The 16,580-nt window shown below is 37.4% G+C and overlaps 1 protein-coding gene across 2 annotated transcripts in view; it reads right to left on the reverse strand.

Annotated features, from left to right (window-relative positions):
• MAN1A1 (mannosidase alpha class 1A member 1) overlaps positions 1-16,580 on the reverse strand; it is a 173,237-nt gene that overhangs the window by 20,082 nt on the left and 136,575 nt on the right. For both annotated transcript variants that reach the window (XM_070043481.1, XM_030853578.3), the window contains 2 exons: positions 15,036-15,129; positions 6,318-6,433 (listed from right to left, as the gene is read on the reverse strand). In XM_070043481.1, the coding sequence (XP_069899582.1) occupies positions 6,318-6,433; positions 15,036-15,129 (210 nt within the window). The remainder of the gene's footprint in view (positions 1-6,317; positions 6,434-15,035; positions 15,130-16,580) is intronic.

Raw genomic sequence — 16,580 nt, forward strand, 5'->3', positions numbered from 1 at the left:
CTAATTTCATATCTAAACTATGTAAGAGGCTGAGCCCAACAGGACATCTCCCACATAAGGCCACTTCTCTAAGATTAGGATATGTAAGTTACCTACCTAACACATAGAAATAAACATAGAGAATTGGGAAAAGGGGGAGACAGAGAAATATGATCCAAATGAAGGAACAAGACATAGCTTCAGAAAAAGAACCAAAGTAGAGATAAGCAATATACCTGATAAAGAGTTCAAAGTAATGATCATAAAGATGCTCACTGAACTCAAGAGAAGAATGGATAAATACAGTGAGAATTTCAACAACAAAGAGTTAGAAAATATTAGGAAGAAACAGAGCTGAAGAACACAATAACGGAAATAAAAAAATATACTAGAAGGAATAAACAGTACGTTAGATGATACAGAGGAATGAATTAGTGATCTGGAAGACAGAGTAGTAGAAATCACACAAAGTTGAACAGAAAGGAGATTAAAAAAAGAAATTAAAACGTGAGGTTAATCTAAGAGATCTCTGGCACAACATCAAGCATACTAACATTTGCATTACAGGGTCCAAGGAAGAGAAGAGGGACAGGAAGGGACAGGGAACTTATCTGAAGAAACAATGGCTAAAAACTTACCTAACCTGGGAAAGGAAACAAAGATCCAGGCCCAGGAAGCACAGAAAGTCCCAAACAAGACACACCAAGGCACATCATAATTAAAATGGTAAAAATTAAAGATAAAGACTCTTAAAAGCAGCAAGAGAAGGGCAACTAGTTACCTACAAGAAAACTCTTATGAAACTATCAGATGTCTCCTCAGCAGAAACACTGCAGGCCAGAAAGGAGTGGCACAATATATCAAAAGTGATGAAAGGGAAAAGCCTATAACAAGGAATACTCTTCTTAGCAAAGTTATCATTCAGATTTGAAAGAGAGATAAAGAGTTACAAACAAGCAAAAGTTCAAAGAATTTAGCACCACTAAACTGGCTTTATAAGAAATGTTAAAGGGACTCCTCTAAGCAGAAAAGAAAAGGCCACAACTAGAAATATAAAAATTATGAGAGGAAAAACATCACTGGTAAAGACAAGCAGATAGTAAAGGTAGTCGATCAACCACATAAAGCTAGTAAGAAGGTTAAAAAACAAAAGTAGTAAAATCTTATATATCCATAATAAGTAGTATGGATACACAAAACAAAAAGATGTAAAATATGACATCAAAAACATTACATGTGGTGGGGGAAATAAAAATGTAGAGTGGTTAGAACGTATTCAAGCTTAAGAGATCATCAACTTAAAATAATCATATATACATATAAATGATGTTCAATATGAACCTCTTGGTAATTACAAACCAAAAACGTATAATAGATACACACACTAAAAAAAGAGGAAGGAACACAACATAAAGCTAAAGACTGTAATCAAATCACAAGGGAAGAGAGCAAAAGAATAAGAAAGAAACAAAAAAGAACTACGAAAACAATGAACAAAATGGCAAAAAGTACATACGTATAATAATTATTTCAAGTGTAAATGGACTAAATGCTCTTATCAAAAGACATAGAGTGGCTGAATGGATGAAAAATCAAGACCCATATATATGCTGCCTACAAGAGACTCATTTCAGATCTAAAGGCACACAGACTGATAGATAAAAAAGGTTATTCCATGCAAATGGAAATGGAAAGAAATCTGGAAGCAATACCATATCAGACAAAACAGAATTGAAACAAAGACTGTAAAAAGAAACAAAAAAGGACATTACATGATCAAGGGATCAATCCAAGATGAAGATATAATAATTGTAAATATATATGCTCCCAACATAAGACCACTTAAATACATAAGCAAATATTAACAGACATAAAGGGAGAAATTGACAGTAACACAATAATAGTAAGAGACTTAAACATCCCACTCACATCAATAGGCAGGTCATCCAGAAAGAAAATAAGGAAACACTGACCTTAAGTGACACATTAGACCAAAGAGACTTAATAAATAGATAATTTAAGAAAACTGAGATTATATCAAGCAACTTTTCTCACCACAACGCTATGAGACTATAAATAAACTACAAGAAAAAATGCAAAAAAACATAAACATGTGGAGGCTAAACAGTACACTAGCAACAACCAGTGGATCACTGAAGAAATCAAAGAAGAAATAAAAAAATACCTGGAGACAAGTGAAAATGTAATCACACTGATCTAAAATCTATGGGACACAGAAAAAGCAGTTCTAAGAGGGAATTTTATAGCAATACAAGCCTACATCAGGAGACAAGAAAAATCTCAAATAAACAACCTAAACTTACACCCAAAGGAAACAGAAAAAGAACAAAAACCCAAAGTTAGTAGAGCAGAAATAAATAAAATAGAGACCAAAAAACCACAATAATAGAAAAGATCAAAGAAACTAAGATCTGGTTCTTTGAAAAGATAAACAAAATTGATAAACCTTTAGCCAGACTCATCAAGAAAAAAAGAGAGGGCCCAAATAAATGAATCAGAAATGAAAGAGGAGCAGTTAAAATGATACCATGGAAATAAAAAGGATCATAAGAGATTACTATGAACATTTATATGCCAATAAAATGGACAACCTAGAAGAAATGAAAAAACTCCTAGAAATATATAATCTCCTAAGATGGAATTGGAAATATAAATAGAAAATATTAATAGACCAATTACCAGTAAAAAAACTGAATCAGTAATATAAAAAAAAGTTCCAACAAACAAAAGTTTGGAATCAGTTGGCTTCATGGGTGAATTCTACCAAACATTTAGAGAAGAGTTAACACCTATTCTTCTCAAACTATTCCAAAAACTGAAGAAGAAGGAACGCTTCTGAAATTCTATACGGCCAGTTTTACCCTGATACCAAAACAAAACAAACAAAAAAAATACAGGCCAATATGAGTGATCAACATAGATGATAAAATCCTCAACAAAATATTAGCAAACCAAATTCAACAATAAATGAAATGGATCATACACCATGATCAAGTGGGATTTATCCCAGGGATGTGAGGATGGTGTAATATCTGCAAATCAATCAATGTGCTATACTACATTAACAAATTGGAGAATAAAACTCATATGATCATCTCAATAGATGTAGAAAAAGCTTTTGACAAAATTCAACATCCATTTATGATAAAAACTCTCAACAAAGTAGATACAGAGGGGATATACCTCAAGATAATTAAGCCCATATATGACAAATCTATAGCCAACAGCATAATAAATGATAAAAAGCTGAAAGCAAGAAGATCAGGAACAAGGCAAGGATGCCCATTCTTGTCACTTTTATTCAACATAGTTTTGGAAGGCCTAGCCACAGCAAATAGACAAGAAAAAGAATAAAAGAAGTCCAAATTGGAAAGGAAAAAGTAAAACTGTCACTTTTTGCAGATGACATACTATATATAGAAAAATCCTAAAGACACTACCAAAGAAGCAGGACTGGGCTTCCCTGGTGGCGCAGTGGTTGAGAGTCCATCTGCCGATGCAGGGGACACGGGTTTGTGCCCCAGTCCGGGAGGATCCCACATGCCGCGGAGGGGCTGGGCCTGTGAGCCACGGCCGCTGAGCCTGCAAGTCCGGAGCCTGTGGCCCGCAACGGGAGAGGCCGCAACAGTGAGGCCGCAACAGAGGCCGCGTACCACAAAAAAAAAAAAAAAAAAAGGACTAATAAATAAATTCAGTAAAATTGCAGGATACAAAATTAATATACAGGTATCTGTTGCATTTCTATACACTAATAACAGACTATAAGAAAGATAAATTAATAAAACAATCCCATTTATGACTGCATAAAAAGTGTAAAATACCTAGGAATATATCTAATCAAAGAGGTAAAAGACTTGTACTCTGAAAAGTATAAGACATCAATGAAAGAAACTGAAGACAACACAAGCAAATGAGAAGATATACCATGGTCATGGATTGGAAGAATAAATATTGTTAAAATGACCATACTACCCGAGGCAATCAACAGATTCAATGCAATCCCTATCAAAATACCAAAGACATTTTTTATAGAACCAGAACAAATAATTCTAAAATTTGTATGGAACCACAAAAGATCCCAAATAATCAAACCAATCTTGAGAAAGAAGAACAAAGCTGGAGGTATTAGACGCTCTCCTTTCAAACTATACTACAAAGCTACAGTAATAAAAACAGTACGGTACAGTCACAAAAACAGACACATAGATCAATGGAACAGAATAGAGAGCCTAGAAATAAACCCATGCTTATATGGTCAATTAATCTATGATAAAGGATGAAAGAATATACAGTGAGAAAAAGATAGCCTCTTCAATAAATGGTGATGGGAAAACTGGACAGCTACATGCAAGAGAATCAAACTGGACTACTTTTTCACACCATATATAAAAATAAATTCAAAATTGATTAAAGATTTAAGTGTAGACCTGAAACTTTAAAACTCCTAGAAGAAAACACTGGCAGTGCACTCTTGACATTGGTCTTAGCAATATATATATATATCTATATACACATATAGATATGTGTGTGTGTGTGTGTGTGTATATATATATTTTTTTTGATCTGTCTCCTCAGGGGCGGAAAATAAAATAAAAAATAAACAAGTGAGACTACAACAAACTAAAAAGCTTTTGCACAGTGAAGGAAACTAACAACAAAAAAAAAAGTGAAAAGGCCACCTACTAAATGGAAGAAGATATTTGAAAATATATCTGATAAGAGATTAATATCCAAAATACACAAAGAACTCATACAACTCAACAAATAACCAGATTAAAATGGACAAAAGACCTGAATAGACATTTTTCCAAAGAAGATGGAAGGCAGAGAGACGGCCAACAGACACATGAAAAGATGCTCAAGATCACTAATCATCAGGGAAATGCAAATGAAAATCACAATGAGATAACATCTCACACCTGTCAGAATGGCTATCATCACAGACAACAAATAACATGTGTTGGTGAGGATATGAAGAAAAGGGAATCCTTGTGCACTATTTTGGGATTGTAAATTGGTGCAGCCACTATAAAACTGCCATACGATCCAGCGATTTCACTTTAGGGTATTTATCTGAAGAAAACAAAAACACGAATATGGAAAGATATATGCACCTGCATGTTCACTGCTGCATTTTTTCCCATAGCCAAGAAATGGAAGCAACCTAAGTGTTCAAATGGGTGGTTGCCAGAGGGGAGGGGGATGAGGGAGCAGGAGAAATAAGTGAAGAGGATTAAGAGGTACAAACCTCCAATTATAAAATAAGCCACAGGGATGCAATATACAGCATAAGGAATATGGTCAATAATATTGTAATAACTTTGTATGGGGACAGACGGTTACTAGACTCATTGTGGTGATAATTTCATAACATATTCAAATGTCAAATCACTATATAGTACACCTGAAACTAACATAATATCATACATCAACTACACTTCACTTAAAAAAGAACTATTTAAACTAACACAACATTGTTAATATAAAATAAAAATTTTAAAAAACTATTTAAGGAAACAAACATTACATAAAGTATCTACCTAACACACTACTTAGTACACAGAAGGTAATTCAAATATTTATTCACTCTCATTCCTCCTCCATCACAAAGGACCTTTGAAAACTACTAATAATCTTCAATTAAATATTAGTTTGGTTAGTTCAGATTTTTTTTTTTTGCAGTACGCGGGACTCTCACTGTTGTGGCCTCTCCCCATTGCGGAGCACAGGCTCCGGATACGCAGGCTCAGCGGCCATGACTCATGGGCCCAGCTGCTCCGCGGCATATGGGATCTTCCCGGACCGGGGCACAAACCCGTGTCCCCTGCATCGGCAGGCGGACTCTCAACCACTGCGCCACCAGGGAAGCTCGCAGATTTTTGTTTGAAAGTACTATTTATCTCTGGAGGTAAGTTTACTTCAAAGGGAGGTAACCATTAGCATTGTCTGTAATCTCGGGCAATTTTAACTTCCTCAATTTTTAGAATATATAATAAATTCAGGATTTTTTCCTCTCCATAATTTTAACTGTGACTCTAATAGGAACTCATACTTGTTGAAGAAAAATACCCTTTTTAAGATGTGTGAATCTTAACTGAGGTTTGAACCATGGAAAAAACTTTTAACTACCCTATTAGAACTAAACATTATCAAGTATGATTATTATTGTTATAATTATATTAGCACATATTGAACTCTATCTAACTGGAAACATTTTTTAACCCACTCAGGTAGTATTCCATTTTTTCATTAAAGCTTGATTAATATGTAAGTTATAAGTTAGTTGAGTGGCAACGATGATTTAAATTTGGGTTTACCTTAACAGCATCGAAATACATCTTCTTAGCTTGTAGATCTGTCTTGTCAGACATTAACCATGCCTTTAGCAAATATTCATAAAAGCTGTCTCCAAGTCCTCCAACTGATACGTGATCTGCAAAGAGAGGGAAATGAATTTTAGACTGATTCAGACTTTAATTCAGATAATGCAGTAAAATCATATTAGTAACTAGGATGCAAAACCGTTAAGTCAACTGCAACTCAATGTAACATTTAAATTCCAACAAATCTCGTTTTCGAAAGATATTCTGAAATGAGCTGATGTGCTGTTAACTAATGTGATATACTTTAAATAATTACCAATACAGTTTTGTAAACATGCAGATAAAAAATATATAATCAACCCTAATTCTAAAACTGTTTCTTTAGTAAAAATACCAAATTAAAATGTTTCACCATATTCAAATATATTTTTAATTGCTTTATCTCTCAATAATAAACTATGTCAAAGCTGTGAGTATCATCAAATCTTAAAAAAAACAACAACAAAAAAAACTGGCTTGCAATATAACCAGAAGCTCCTCAGCTTCTTGTATTATAATTTTTATTATTTGATAGGTTTTGTAGTGTTATTAATCTGAAGGGTCAAAATCCTTTGAGAGAGGTAAGAAAGAAGACAGGGCAGGAGAAGTGTTTCTTTTTAATACAGTCAGCCCTCCATATCTGTAGGTTCCCCGTCAGTAGGTTCAATCAACTGTGGATTGAAAATATGATAAAAAAATTCTAGGAAGTTCCAAAAAGCAAAAGTTCAACTTGCCATGCACAGCCAAATACTATTTACATGGCATTTACATTGTATTTACATAGCATTTACATTGTATTAGGTATTATAAATAATCTAGAGATGATTTAAAGTATCTGGAGGATATGCATAGGTTATATGCAAATACTGTGCCATTTTACATAAGGGACTTGAGCATCCGTGAATTTTGGTATCCCTGGGGTCCTGAAACCAATCCCCTGCAGATAGGGAAGAATCAATGTACTCCATTCCTACAGCCCCCCTCCACTGTCATTTATTATGCCAGATCCACTACATATTTATATTATTGCTATACAAACAGTCTTTGACTTATAGGTAGGTAATCCTCATTAAAAGTGAGAAAACTGAGGCTTAGAGGGGCTAAATGAGATAACATTGGTAGGTGCCAGCTAACTCTTCAGCCCACACAGGGTCTCAAACTTGGAATCACTTGCTCTCTAACATATAACACTAAATGTACATATTCTTTTGCCTACTGTTTGAATTAATACTGTTACTTTTCAAGCATATTTACCTACAAAAACAAAGACATACTCTCTTTGAAATATCATTCCTAGAATTCATAGAGAATTTGCGCATTAATAAGATAGTCTTATTTGGGAAATTTGCATTTGAAGTTTCATAACTCGAAACTAACTTTATGTATCTATTAAAAAAATAAAACCTTTATTAGTTGATTTAGTTACACAAAAGTAAATTGGTTTTTATACTACTATCAAGACAATTTTCTCCTGAGTCCCACCCAACAACTCCACTTGGACATGGGGACCTAAACTTGAACAATTGAACACAGGTTAAAAGTGAATGTATTATCTTTTCCTCCTCAACCTTATCTTAGCCTTGGTCCCTATCTCACTAAGTGGTGCCATCACCCTGCCAAGTCTGCACAAGTCAGACATCAAACAGTCATTCTTTACCTCTTCTCTCCTTCGCGCCCACATTCAGTGAGTTACCGAACTCTACTAATTTTACCTCCAATGTATCTCTTAAGTCCATCTACTCCTTCCTGTCCTCACTAATATGATTCTGGCCCAAGCTACCACTATGCCCTGCCTGAGTCTGCAATGGCAAATTATCTGGTCTCCTGCACTGTGACAGCATCTTGCTATTTAAACTTATTAAAATTAAAAAAAAAAAAAAATCAGTTCCTCAGCCATGCTAGTGCTCATACATGTGGCCTGTGGCTACTGCACCGAAGAGGGAAGATACAGAACATTTCCATCATCACACAAAGTTCTGATGGCAGTGCCACTCCAATCTATTTCCCACATTAATGAATGCCAGAGCAACCCTTTTAACGTGTGAATCAGATCAGCCCTTACTTGAAGCCTTCAATGATGAAGACTCAAATCCTGGGTCTCTGGAGACCTGGGAGGCCCTGTATGACCTCAATCTTCTCTATATTATCAGTCCTGCTCTATCTGCTCTCTGCCCTCTTGCTATATGGTCCCTCTTTTGGTTTCTCAAAACCATCAGGCTGCTTCCCACCTCAGGGATTCTAAAGGCATTGTTCTCTCTGTCTGAAGTGAGCTCCCTGATTCCTTTTCCCTTCATTTAGTAATCCTTATTCATATTTCATATCTGATGCCCACTAAGTTCTCTCATTGTACACTTTCTGATAGCACACATGTACCACACCTGCACTTTCATAAGATGGTGAAATTTTTTTTGTCTCCTTCATAAGATTATATGATCCAGGAGAGCAGGGACCAGACCTATTATGTTTCCCAGTCCACATCAGCTTCTAAAAAGCATCTTGCACATAGTAGGTAGTAGGTACTCAGTAAAAAATTGATGAACAAAGCAAAATTCTTTTAAGTCAGTCTTATTAAGGACTACACCTATTAAGCCCAGAAGGGCTATATGTTTAAGTAAATATGGATTTTCTTTTGCAGAAAGTCCAGAATTACAGTTTTAATTTTAATGTAAAGTTAGTCTTTTTATAATTGTAAGACTGATCCTTAAAATAGCAGTTTGAAGTGACCTTTACAATTTCCTAAATAAATCGCCACAGAAACCTCTGACATTTACAAATTAAATAGACTAAGTACTATCTCATCGATAATAAGCCCTGTTGTTATAAACATGATTGCAGGAGACAAATGCAAGTGATGTGTGGTAAAGCAAATCACTGTCCAGTTACTGTCAAAATAACGGGACTAAATGAAGTAATAGGAAATGATGGCCATGATCCAGACATGTCCTTTAGAGTTAAAGCAATGAGAGCTGAAAACTAACAGCCAGAAGCAGCTTCATTTTCTTCTTCCTTGGGTTATGATTCTATAAGGAAGGAAGAAGCAAGCTTGGGCATTTGGTGATTTTTTAAAAAAGGAAAAGGGTTTACATATTTGTTTTAATTAATGTTGCTAAGTGCTAGTTGATTTTCTATTTTCCTACCTATAAAATTTTTATATTTGGAAAGAATCAAAATAAAGGAACATAAAGGAACATAGAGGAGAAACAAGAAAAGGTCTTTTTGATAATTTAGCATATCACTCACTAAGCTTCCCCCAAGTCTGGATGACTATTTGTGTTATCTGTGTAAATATCTTAGTGGCTGTAAGAGAGAACATGCCTGATTTTATCAGCAGGAAAGGACTGTCTACTTCTAGAAAGAACATATATGGTATTCTTATTCCCAAATGTTCTAAACATAATGTGTATAATAGCTACTCAAATATTATGTTCTTTTATAAAAGAGGTAATGTATTCTTTTCTATAAAAGGGGTAATGTATTCTTTTCAATAGGATTAGGTCACATAAACGGATTCCTAATACTTAGAAAGAGGAAAAAAAATCAAAAGAATCAAGACAAAAAGGATGAAATACTCAGTATCTTCACTTCTTAATTTTATAGACTTCATCTGAATCTGAACTTCTCTCAAAGCAATCCCCCAATGATACTAGTAACACCATATTTTATAGATACACACACACACACACACACACACACACACATACATATAATGTTGTTATTTTAACTGAAGAAGGGTGATAATTTTTCTGTTTATAAGACACGGAGCCCCATATTTGGCCTCAACAGTCAAGAGAGATTATCATTGACCAGGACCAGATGCTGCCTCTCAGCCACAACTGAGGAGCAGGAGACAAATTGTTCAGAGAGGAAAAACAGAACCATTGTTAAAAGCAGAGGCAGAGGGCTTCCCTGGTGGCGCAGTGCTTGAGAGTCCACCTGCCGATGCAGGGGACGCAGGTTCGTGCCCCGGTCCGGGAAGATCCCACATGCCGCGGAGCGGCTGGGCCCGTGAGCCATGGCCGCTGAGCCTGCGCGTCCGGAGCCTGTGCTCCGCAACGGGAGAGGCCACAACAGTGAGAGGCCCGTGTACCGCAAAAAAAAAAAAAAAAGCAGAGGCAGATTGGATACGGACTGCATGAGTATTCACAAAACTCAAGTAAGCTCCTACTAGCTGTAAGACACTATGTGCTGAGTTAACAAATATGATGAAGTCACTGTCCTCAAAAGTTTTGGATCCATAGGAAGATGGGTATGTATATGAATCATTAGGAAAAGACTGTGATAGGAAAGTACCCAAAGGGTTGGGACAGAGGAGGAAGAAGGGGGCGGGCAGAGGAGAAGCGGGTGCTAACAATTTCCAAGCAGTGTCTTGAAGAAAGCCACCTAGAGGAAATGGAGATTGGGCTGGTTCTTGGTAGAGCCAGAAGTGCAGTAAAAGGGCTGAGGAAACAGCACAAGCCAAGACCTGGATGTGGCCAAGCAGACCTTGATTAAAGAATAAAAAAAAGTGTGTCTTCCTTGTGGCTGGAACACAGGATGGGGGTGTGGGAAGAGAGACAGGGGACTCATGAACCCTATTTGTTTTTCCATCAGGAATTGGCCCATAAACAATCCAATTACAAAGGGCCCTTTGTACCACGAAGCATGGCCAAATACGTAGTGTATCAGTGACCCAGAAGGTGAAGCTGGGATGTTCTAAAACAACTGACTTTTTGTCCCTCTTCATAGTGACCTCTAAATCCTATATCACAGGAAGAGAAAAGTAAATCATAGAGACTTTTCTTCAACTTTTGAAATCTTTCGTGAGAAGGAGAACTTTAAAAACGCTTGTCCTTTCAGAGAATCGTATCTAGTTATCTTGAACTCAGAAAGCTACTCAGGTTCTCTTTTATCCCAAATACTAGAGTGGCCCTCACACTTTTTAGCCTCAGCACCCTTTAACACTCTCAAAAACGAATAAGCACCCTAAAGAACTTGTTTATGTAATATCTATCAATATTTACCATATTGGAAATGAAAACAGAATTTAAAATATTTTATTAGTTTATTTAAAGTAATAATATACCCATTATATTAATATATAGATTTTTCATAAGAATATGTTACATTTTACAAAACAAAAATAATTAGTGGGAAGACTGATACCACTTTACATTTCTGCAAATCTCTTCAATGTCTGCTGTACTAGAAGACAACTGGACTTTCATATCTGCTCTACATTCAATCTGCTGCTGTATGTTGTTCTGGCTGAAATATATGAAGAAAATTCAGCCTCACACATTTGTACAGTTGGAAAGCAAAGAGTATTTTGATAGTCTTTTCAGATAATTGTGGGTAATTTTTCTTTGGTACTACAACAAAACTTGACAGGTGGTCAAGGTTTTTTAACAGTTGCAATGTGGAGTTAGAAACCACATCAATTAATTTTTGTACTATTACATTAAAATCCATTGGGCCATCTTGCACTTTGAATGCACTTTTTCTCACACATGATTTTATAGCAGCATGCACTGGTCATTTGGAAAATACTGGTTCACTGAATTATGCACATCTTCCAGACGTTGATACATTTGATTATACAACATTGAAAAACCGTATTTGTTAATATCAACACCAATCTCAGAAGAGTCTTTTAGTGTTGGTGAAAGACATTAAGGCTATGGTGGCAATGTGCAAGCTTTCCAGAATTCTAATTTTCATTTAGAAGCTCAAGTTTTACCTTTGGCACAGATACTGTTAGTTTTGCCTGAAGCAACGTGCTCACTTTTGCGACCACGTCTATCAATTACCCAAGTCTGAATAACCAGTTTGTCTTCAGTAGTTCTTTCTAGTAAAAATGGTGACTTGTGAAACAACATGTGGCTAGTTCAGCTTGCTACTCAATCACACGAGTGCTTTTCTATGAGGCAACCACTATTTTTCATCATGCAGCAGAAACACCTTAAGCGTCCTTTCCATTTAATCATACAGAATATTACAATGATGTGTACTCAATGATTGAGATTTACTAGAATCAGTAAATTTTTTGCTTCATTAAGAGCGTTCATGAGTGAAACTGGCATCTTTTTATTTGTTATCTGCAGTGAAGGATATGATCACAGGTATATCTCATTTTATTGCCCTTTGCAGAGCAGACACTTTGTTTTATAAAAATTGAAGTTTGTGACAACCCTGCATTGAGCAAGTCTATCAGCATCATTTTCCCAACACCATTTGCTCACTTTGTGTCTCTATTTGAAAATTTTCACAATATTTCTTTTTCATTACTATTATATTTTTATGGTCTATGTGATCAGTGATCTTTGACATTACTATGACTTACTGAAGGCTCAGAAGATGGATAGCATTTTTTAGCAATAAAGTATTTTTACATTAAAGTATATACAGTGTTTTTAGACATAATACTACTGCATACTTAATGGACTACAGTATAGTGTAAACATAACTTTTTTTTTTTTTTTTTTTTTGCGGTACGCGGGCCTCTCACTGTTGTGGCCTCTCCCATTGTGGAGCACAGGCTCCGGACGCGCAGGCTCAGCGGCCATGGCTCACAGGCCCAGCCGCTCTGCGGCATGTGGGATCTTCCCAGACCGGGGCACGAACCCGTGTCCCCTGCATCGGTAGACAGACTCTCAACCACTGCGCCACTGGGGAAGACCCCTAAACATAACTTTTATATGCACTGGGAAATAACAAAGAATGTGTGACTAGCTTTATTGTGATATTTGATTTATTGCAGTGGCCTGGAACTGAACCCACAATGTTTCTGAGGTATGCCTGGTGTTAGTACTATCTGGTGTCTCTGCCATGGCTATCACTATGGCTTCAGCAGTTTTGCCCACCATTGATTTTGCAATGTAACTGCAACTGTCAGCACAGTAAAAAAGGCAGAAAGTCTTAGTGTTATTATAAAAATATAATAAGCTTTGATTGTGTAGATCCCCTGAGAGATTTTAGGGATATCTAGTGATCTGCAGATCACACTTAGGTTAAGTGGCAACCTTGACTATGGTGTTGTGGTCTCAATGCTAGGGCCTTCCATAGACATTATTAACACAGACATAGATTTTAGCACATTTTTTCTACTACATTATTCTTTAAGAAAAATACTTCTAAAGTAGCAGTGAGGCATAATCATCTAGGAATATCATATTTAAATATAAAGAAAAAGACTCAAATTAGAGTAAAATTTCAAGGCATCGCTAACATCTGCGGCACAGCTAGACATCTCACTTAGGATTTTTCATTTGCTCTCAGGTGCTGCTTAATCTACCACTGTTTTTCCAAATCAGCTTGAGAACATTTCTTTCAGCTACTCTGCATCTTTATATGCCTGGTTAAAGTCCCTAAGGATCTGAAGTGAGGGCTTCTAGCACAATACTTTCTTCTATGGTGAAGTTGGCTCTCCTGGCAGGAAGCCTTTATCTGCTGGCTTAAAATTGACTAAAGCACCCTGTTTGCTCTTACAATTTCTCAACCCTTAAAGACTCAGTCTCCTCTCCCATCCTGTAGCCAAACAGAAAGAGAAAATGTTATGAAATAGAATACTCTAGCTAATCTGGGTAAACCCTGCTAGTCATTAGCACAAAGGAACAATTTTCTTATCTATATAACCAGTTTATTATAGGCTAGCATCCCCACAGTACCCTGACCAGATATTCCCTTTCTGATTAACAGCTTTAAATGTGCTTACAGATCATCATGCTCACAGTTATGCATGAAAAATGAACAATCTAGTTCCCCTGGTAACATTTACAGTCTGTCTTATGACAGAAGCCTATTTATTAAAGGAACCATGCTCCCTTTCCCCTTTTCTAAAGATTCTCCAACAAGATTTGTGCTTTTCTTGGTGTTCCTTCTCTCTGTTACTAGAACAGTGCTGGGTATCATAAAGAGCTAAAACAATGCTTAACTTTTTTTTATTATTAATTACTGAAGTATAGTTGCTTTACAATGTTGTTAGTTTCTGTTGTACAGCAAAGTGAATCAGCTATACATATATATGTATCCCCTCTCTTTTTCATTTAATTTTAATTTAATTAAATTTAATTAATTATTTATATTTTTTTGGCCGAGTCGCATCTTAGTTGCGGCACATGGGATCTTTGTTGAGGCATCAGGATTTTTCCTTGCGGCACGCGGGCTTCTCTCCAGTTGTGGTGTGCAGGCTTCTCTCTAGTTGTGGCATGCAGGTTTTCTCTCTCTAGTTGTGGCACAGGGGCTCCAGAGTGCGTGGGCTCTGTAGTTTGCAGCACTTGGGCTCTCTAGTTGAGGCGCACAAGCTCAGTAGTTGCGGCGCATGGGCTTAGTTGCCCCGCGCCATGCGAGATCTTAGTTCCCCTACCAGAGATCAAAGCTGGGTCCCCTGCACTGGAAGGCGGATTCTTTACCACTGAACTACCAGGGAAGTCCCTATATCCCCTCTCTTTTGGATTTGCTTCTCATTTAGGTCATCACAGAGCACTGAGTAGAGTTCCCTGTGCTATACAGTAGGTTCTCGTTAGTTATCTATTTTATACATAGTAGTGTATATCTGTCAATCCCAATCTCCCAGTTCATCACACCACCATCCACCCTCCACCCCTGGTATCCATACTTCCATCCTCTACACCTGTGTCTCTACTTCTGCTTTGCAAAAAGTTCATCTGTATCAACAATGCTTAACTTTTGACTTACATTGAGCCCATTGTCCACTATTGGGATTCAGATAGTTAGGATAAAGGCCTTGTGGTTTTTCCAGGTTGTTCAGTACTGTTCGAATATTCATTACCTACAATAGAAAATGGAATGTTACTATGAAAATATGAAAAACAAGTTTGGTGCCATTCTTCTCTCTTTCTTGATTACATTTTTCCATGTTAGAAAAAAAACCCATTGATTTAAATGATGCAGAATTAGAGCAAAGAGAGTTGCCACCAGCTTACAAAAATAATAACTGTAAGTGAATACAGTCTACCATATGCCAGACACCATAGAAGAAACTAGGATGTATCAGTGGATAAACAAAGTCATTACCATTTTGGAATTTGCATCCAGTGGAGTGAGACAGCTAACAAACAAATAAATATATCAGGTGGTAATAAATGCTATGAAAAAAATACAAAAGAGTAATGGGACAGAGTGATGTGAGGTGGTGAGGCTGTACTCTGTTAGTCATGGTGGTCTGGGGAGGCTACTGGGAGAGGGTTTCAGCAGAAATTTAAAGGAATGAAGGAGTAAGTCACGCAGAGCAATGGAGGAAGAGCACGTGGGCAGAAGGAAGAGCAAGTACAAAAAAGTCCTGAGAAAAGAGTGGAGAAAAGGGTGGAGGTGAGGAAGAGAAGGGGAGAATGTCGGAGAGCCTAGAGGTGGCCAGGCCCCACATCTTGCAGGCCTCACAGACCATAATGTGGGCTTATCTTATTCTGAGTGTGACGCAAAGCCATTGAAAACTTGTGTTTTTACAGGATCGGTGTGACTGAGGGGGCAAGGGAGGAAGTGGTAGTCAGATGGCTACTGCACAGTCCAGGTAAGAGATGATGGATCCCTGGACTAGGGTAGCAGCACAGGTAACGGGATACAAAGGATTTCTTCATGGATTGGATCTGAGGTTTACCAAAAAGAGAGGAACCAGGATGACCTCAAGATTTCTGGTCTGAGACACTGGGTAAACTGAGGCGTCTTTACCCAGATAATGAAGACTAGAGTAAAAGCCAGTGTAGGGGCTGAGTCTGAGACATTTTAAGTGGGAGTTGTCTGATAGACCTTTCAGTGGAAATGTTGAATAGGTACTTAGCTATAGAGCCTGGAGTTCAGGGGACAGGTTGGAATTGGAATTACAAATGTGGAGTTAACAGCCTACAGACAGTATGTAAAGTCATGAGGTTGGATGAAATAATGGAGAGAGTGAATGTAAAAAGAAGAGGCCCCGGTTTGAGTCCTGGGGTTTTCCAATGTTTAGAGGTTGGGGTGATAAAGAAGTTCCAATATAGGAGACTGAGAAGGAGCACCTGGCAAAGACAGAGGCAAGCCAGGGGCAGAGAATGCCCGTGGAGAAGGAAGTGATCAAGTGTGCCGATGCTGAGGGGGAGAGGGGGAAGGGGAGGGGGAGGGAGGGGGAGAGGGGGGAGGGGGAGGGAGGGGGAGAGGGGGAGGGAGGGGGAGAGGGGGAGAGGGGGGAGGGAGGAGGAGAGGGAAAAGGAGAGGGAGGGAAGGGGAGGGAGACGGAAAGGAAGATGGGGA

The sequence above is a fragment of the Globicephala melas genome, chromosome 14 (genome assembly GCF_963455315.2).
Source record: "Globicephala melas chromosome 14, mGloMel1.2, whole genome shotgun sequence".
Lineage (NCBI taxonomy): Eukaryota > Metazoa > Chordata > Mammalia > Artiodactyla > Delphinidae > Globicephala > Globicephala melas.